At 48.5% G+C, this 6,815-nt stretch overlaps 1 protein-coding gene across 1 annotated transcript; it reads right to left on the bottom strand.

The window, feature by feature from the left end:
* Positions 1–2,883: 2,883 nt before the first annotated feature.
* Positions 2,884–4,068, bottom strand: LOC124309431 (uncharacterized). Its single transcript, XM_046773091.1, has one exon. The coding sequence runs from the start codon at positions 4,066–4,068 to the stop codon at positions 2,884–2,886; it is 1,185 nt and encodes a 394-aa protein (XP_046629047.1).
* Between the last annotated feature and the right edge of the window lie 2,747 nt (positions 4,069–6,815).

The raw sequence follows: 6,815 nt of genomic DNA, 5'->3' as shown, positions 1-6,815 counted from the left end.
TGATGTTTCGTACCTGGTTTTTCCCATCGAGCAGCCACAGCCCTCTCTGTCTAATGGTGCGCAGTGTGCTCTGAATGCCGGCATGATATGCACGTTTGTGCGTTTCCTTGATAATCATGTCGGTAACGGGATGATGTGTCGGCAACAAGATCGGGTGTTTTTGCTCATAGGGAATCTCAGCCCTTTTCAGATGTCCTCCGACACGAAGAAGCCCATTCTCGTCGACGAACGGATTCAGCGACGCAAGTTTCTAGTCTTTGAGAGTTTCCTTGTTCATGATCCTGTCGATGTCCTTCGAGAATTGGTTTCTCTGGATCAATTGCAAAATTTTATTTTCGGCGGCCATCTTTTCCGTCGTCTCAATTTCTCGTTTTGTTTACTTCTTGGGCGTTCGTATACGCAAACAATATGCAACTGCCCTCGTTAATTTCGAATAAGAAGAAAATCGGGTAAACAGGTCGTAACTCTCCGGTTGTAAAACGAAGCATAGATTCTTTTTGAAACCGAGGGAGTCGGTGACGGTGATTTCGATGTTCTCTGGCTATTCCTCTTCAGATTTGGTCAGTCAACTCGGCCCTGCAAACCATGAATTGTTCCGAAAAAATGCTTGGGAAGTTGACCGCGCGATAACCCGTCCGCGGGATTTTGCTCACCGTTCATATGACGCCACTTCACGTCGTTGTCGAGAGTCTGAATTTCGGCAATGCGGTTCGATTCGAAGACTCTCAGAACTTCCGAGGGTTTTTTGAGCCAGTCAAGTACGATGCTCGGGTCTCACCACAAGACAACGCGATATACCTTGAAATCGAAAACCGATCGCACCACTTTGTATAATCGAGCTAAAATCGACGCACCACACAATTCGAGACGAGGGATGGTATGTATCTCTTTTTCTTTCTGCTCCATCGCAATTCGTTTTCGCGCTATACGTCTTGATTTCAACGGAGTGACACGAGATTTGGCGCACGCTAGGGCCGTAGAAATTTGGTCGTGTGGGTCAACCGATCGCACATGTATGCAGGCTCCATATCCATTCTTACTAGCGTCGCAGAATCCGTCTATCTCGGTGGATTTTGAATCTTTTAATAAAACGTGACGTTTCACCGACACTTCGCGCAAAAGTCCGAGCTGGTTTTGAAAACGAAATCCAGTCCGCGTGCAGATTCTGTGGTTAGGTTTCGTCCCAATTAACCTCCGCTCGCCAACATTTTTGAAGAATCATTTTTGCGAACATTATCATTGGACCAAGTAAACCCAATGGACCGAAAATTTTCGCGATTTCAGATAACACGTTTCGCTTCGTTATTGTTCCTGGGCACTCGATCGGTTTGACTGTGAACCCGTATTCGTTGCGTAGGGAGTACCAGACGATGCCGAGTGTTTTCATGACGGGGTTCTGCTCGATTGCCCGGTGGAGATGATGAAATCTTTCCTCCAAATTATCGAGTGCGTGCCGATGATTCAAGGCCTATTGCCGGATATTGAACCCTCCACGCCGCAACAGTTTAATGGCCTTGTCGCGTATTTGCAAAATTTCCTCGAGCGAGTCTGCGCGAGTTGAAAGATCATCGACATACATGTCGCGCTTTAAAACCTCCGACGCGCGGGGGAAGTTTTCGTTCTCGTCATCCGCGAGTCGGTGAATTGTGCGTATCGCTAGATAAGGTGCAAGCGAGACTCCGAAGCTCACCATATTCAATTCATACGTTGTAATCTCATTGCCGTGGTATCAAAAAATTCGCTCAAATTTCCGGTCGTTGGGATGCATAAGCACCTGCCGGTACATTTTCTCAATATCGGCCGTTACGACGTACGTATGAATTCGGAAACCTAGTAGATGCCCGAAAAGCTTATTTTGTATGAGCGGACCGACCATCAACGCGTCATTTAACGAAAAACCCTTGCTGGATTCCGCGGAGGCGTCGAACATCACGCGGACCTTGGCCGTGCTGCTGGAGGCCTTCACTACCGCGTGATGTTGCATGTAGTATTCGTTGGTCGAGTCGTCATGACATAAAGACATGTGTCCGAGATCCGTGTATTCCTTCATGACGACGGCGTACTCATCCTTGAGGATCGAATCCGAGTTCAGTCTCCTCTGGAGAGAATAAAATCGTCGCAGCGCTTGAGACCGTGAATCACCGAAGTCCTCGTCTGCGTGTCGAAACGGTAAACGCACGATGTACCGTCCCACGTCGTCACGCATCGTGTTTTCGACGTAATGTTCCTCGCACAACGAGTCCTCGGATGAAAAAGATACCTTGGCGTTGATCTCTTTGATTTCCCAAAACTTGTCGATCAACTTCGACAGGTTGGTCAGGTTGCAGGAAATCCCCCGACCCTCTCGTTCTCTTTTCACCCCTTTGGCGATTGCCCATCCCATGCGCATTTTCTTTAGAATCAAATCAACCCCGTTTTTTGACAAATTTATCTGTCCGACTGACAACATGGACATCGGGGCACCGTAACTGATGAGAATGTCTACTGGTCGAGGTAAGTGGAATTGTGGGTCCGCCAACCGTAAATTTGTCGAGATCTTAATCAATTCACGTGGAAACACCGTGTCCGGCACTGAACTTACGATTTCATCGATTGTTAGACAATTCACGGATTTTGTGAATGTGCTGTCCTTTGACTGAAATTGTATCTTGACCCAACCTTTCGTTTGCGTCTGTGTCCCGTTAATCGCGTTGACCGGTGTTATGTACGAGCGCGCGAGAAATCGCAATTTTCGCGCAAAATCTTCCGTAATAAAATGTGCGGTCGAACAAGTGTCCAGCAGGGCTCGGGCCTCGAATAATTTGTTATCGACGTCACGAACATTTATAATGGCACTCATCATCAAATGAGCGCTGGGCGTGCGTGAGGTCGCGCTAAATACGTTCACGCCCAGTCATGTCGATGAGCCTTGGCTTGTGTCGATTTGTTGTTGTCTGAACCCCTCGGCGTGAACCGTGAGGTCCATGATTTGGATGTTCCTGAGTGAACGAGAGTGTGATGATAACTCCTGCATTTTTTGCAACGTCTAGCGGTAGGGCACACTCCGGCGTGAGTGCGCAAGCAGTTTTGACAGAGGTGTTTGGCCTTCACGAAGTCCCAACGCTGTTGTGTAGTCATTTTCTCAAATGACGGACATTTGTAAATGATGTGCTTGTCGTTGCACTGCACACAGTTCGCGAGTGGGGTTGACACAAACGTGCGCGCCCCGTTGGCGCTCTTCCGCATTTTCGCCGTCTGCGATTCCCTTTCGTTCGGCCGCTTCTCCCCCTTCGAGCGCGCGTTATCGTGTTCCAGGGCCAAGAGCCGGTGGGACGTCTCATTGATGAATTTGCAGAATGAATCGAAGCTCGGTAGTGAGTCAAGATCAAGAGACTCTTTCCATCTCTCTCTTTCGCCCCCTGGAAGAGCCCTTTCGAGAATTCTCACAATAACCCGCTCGTCGAGCGTCACGTCTAAGGATTTTAGCATGCTAAGATGTTGGCGAACCTCGTCTATGATTTTCGCCAGCCCTTCCGACGCTTCCTTCTTCAACGCCTCGATGTCAAGAATCGCGTCTGAATGCCGAGAAACGAGAAGGCGCTTTCTCTCGTACGCGTCGGTAAGTAAGACCCAAGCAGTCCTGTAGCCTTCTGCGCTAGCGTGGTACAAAGAGAGCTTGTTTGCTGCCTTCCCCTTTAGTGAGTTTCTCAAGTGGAGAAATTTTGTTAAATCATCGATGTCCGATCTTCTGTCGACCATGCTCATGAAAGTGTTTTTAAACGTCAGCCACTTGCTGCGGTCTCCATTAAATTTTGGCAACTCTGCGACCGGAAGCTTGAGCAAACGCTGTCTTCCAATCATGGTGGTCTCACCGGTTGCCTCCACCAGCCTAGTCGCGCCTAAAATGTTCTCTACTACTGCGGCGAGCTCATAGTAGTCGTCTTGGATCTCGGTTAATTGCCTTAACCCATCGTTCGTCGAATCTAAAACGGCAAGTTTGTCGTGCAGCTGCTCGTACACGTAAAACAAACTGGTCACTCGCACCATGCGTAGCTTCATGTTCGTCCTGTCGGTTTTTCGTTGAGCCATGGCATTGCGCAGTGTCGTTATTTGCGTTTTCAGCGTCGTTCGCTTCTACGAGATTTGTGTGATACGTGTCGCCAGTTTGTGAAGACGTTGGAATTGTCCTTGTATCTTACGAACGAGTCCACCTCTCCCCCCTGACTTACGGTGTAGAGTCGTCCGAATGAGAGAAAAAGAGATAAAAACCCGAAAAATCCAGGGCGAGTGTCTCTCAGCACCCTACCTTCGTTGCGGCGGGTGTACTGCTACGCGCGTGACGTCACACGAACGAGAGCCCACGGAGATAGAGAAAGAGGGAACTAGATAAATACAACGCAAAACACAGAACGGCACACAGTTTCTCCTCCCCTTTTTTGTCACCCGAAAGCGTAATGTTCATTCTGTTTTATATTTCAGATGACCTTAAGGATTGTTCATGTGAACTCTCAAATAGTTGCGCGTAGCACCTAAAAAACAATAGAGAAAATTTTCATCGAAAAAGAGCGCTGGGAAAACTTGAACGGAACGACTGTACAGCACGGCGGACGCGAACAGCATTGCCAGTGTCTGCCACGCCGACGCGGCGTCGGTGACGCCGTAAGTGTTATTGCTGAAGATAAGCAAGTGAAAACATTCGTGACCGTTGACGCACGGTCCCGGGCTGCTGCTCGTAAACTCCTCTTCTCCCGCGCAATCGGTTTCCCCCTCTACACGTCCCATTTCAACGATCCTTATGAGTTATTTGCATGCACCATAGGACCACCGAATGAAAAAATACAATGCAGTAGCAAGCGAAAAATCCAATGCAGAATACACCTTTCATCATGCAAGAGTAAGGGAAAGAGAAAAAAAACACATACAGAAGGGATCGCGTAGATTTCACCTCACAGGAGGTGTCACGAGCGCCGCACATTTACCCAAAATTGTAACATAACAATTATCATTTTATTATTATTACCTTAGAGACAAGGAAGCATAGTTTAGTTTGACCATATAAAATATCTCATTATAATCAGTTCGTGGTAGAGCCAAGCGCAACGGCGTAGCTGGACAGCCAGCAACGTCAGCGTCTTCGCGCCCGCCGGATCCCGGGTGTAATCAACACCGGGATGAGGCGAGCGCGAAATCACGCGCTCAGAGGATGACCGTTGCGAGGCGAGCCTTTGTTTAAAATTGCAAACTCAGCAAAAAGCTCGCTCGCCGTCCGACGTTCCAAGGGGTGTCGGACGAGCGAGCGAAGTCAGTCCCGTTAGAGACAGCATCAAACCAACATCCACGGAATCAGGCTCCTTCAGAGCTGTCGAGTAAAGAGTTATCAGTCTTGGGTCTCCGACGATCACAGAGAGAATTCCCTGTGAATCTATCCGCGGTCATTCAGGCATCTCGCGTCGCGACATCAGTCTGTGAAGTTAGAATTAAGCGCTACAAGCAAAGCCACGAACTTGATCAAGCCGTGTAGTACATAAGTGAGTGAGTGAAGGTGTAAGCTTCAGCACCTTCGAGGCCGAAGCCGAATCCACGAGTGAGATCACGAAAGAGCGAGAACGTGAGTAGCGTAAGAACATATTGTAAGCTTCCTTGTCTTAATATCGCTGCTTCTAGTTATTCATTAAATATCTATACTTGCTTCCATTTAAAATTGGCACACAATAATTGAAATCCTCCAAACCATTTCCCACGGAACGCCCTGTAGAGGACGTTCACCCCCGAATCCACCAATAATTAAATAAATAAACCTCGGTAATAACAGAGAGGGTAAGTCGTCGCGTGCGAGACCGCTCCGCACGTGACAGACTAAACTGGTGTCAGAAGTGGGATTCAAGGAGGTGATTTTCCTTGGGAATTGGAATCGAGGATTCAATTTTTGTGAAATTTAAAATCAAAAATTTTTCGAATTTTTTCTTATCTTTAACAAAAGAGGGAGTCGAACTATACATAATAGAATCGCTTATCCTTTCGATATCCTTCCCTACCCCCGGACTTATCAACATGCCAAATCACGCTCAGGCCAGAGACGCCGCCGATGTGACGGCCGACCTGGTCGCCAGTGTCTCCACTATGGTGGAAAATTTGACTATTCAAAATAATTTCGCGAACATTCCCGAATTTGACGGGACGAATATGCCGTTACGAGATTTTTTGCAAGACATCCAAAACGCGTCCATGTTCGTGCCAGCCGCGGCAGAACCGCAGTACCTCGGCGCAGTAATATCGCGATTACGCGGGGACGCGCGAAACTGTATCTACGGCGAGAAGATCGAGAGCATGGCCGGGTTAGTGAAACTGTTGAAAAATCGACTCGCCCGCGGACACACCTACGATTACTATACAGAGGCGCTGATGACGGTCCGGATGAAACGCGATCAAACCATCGGGCAATTTCACGACAAAGTCCGAATTTTGCTAAGCGGCGGAAGAAGCGCGTACAAGTCATATTTTGGCGTCGATCCGCCAGAATTGAACCGGGACCCGCTACATCGAATCGCGCTAGGTTCATTCGTAAAAGGGTTGCCAACCCATATCGGAGCCGCGGTAGATTTGCGAGAGCCGGAAAGTCTCGAAGTAGCCTTCCAAATCGCCGAAAGGCTAGCGCTTCGAAGCAGTCAATGGAAAGGAATTGAGTCGAACCAGGAGGAAATGGCGCGTGTTCTACACGCTCGCTATAACTCCCGAACTCCGTCGCCGACGGCTCGGGAAGGTAGACCGATGTCTACTTATCGAAGCCAGTCGCCACAACCGGCAACCGGGTTTTTCTCTAAACCCACGCAAACGTC

The sequence above is a fragment of the Neodiprion virginianus genome, chromosome 7 (genome assembly GCF_021901495.1).
Source record: "Neodiprion virginianus isolate iyNeoVirg1 chromosome 7, iyNeoVirg1.1, whole genome shotgun sequence".
NCBI classification, from domain to species: Eukaryota; Metazoa; Arthropoda; class Insecta; order Hymenoptera; family Diprionidae; genus Neodiprion; species Neodiprion virginianus.
Note: the sequence above shows the minus strand (reverse complement) of the source record. Positions and strands in the feature narration are given on the sequence as shown.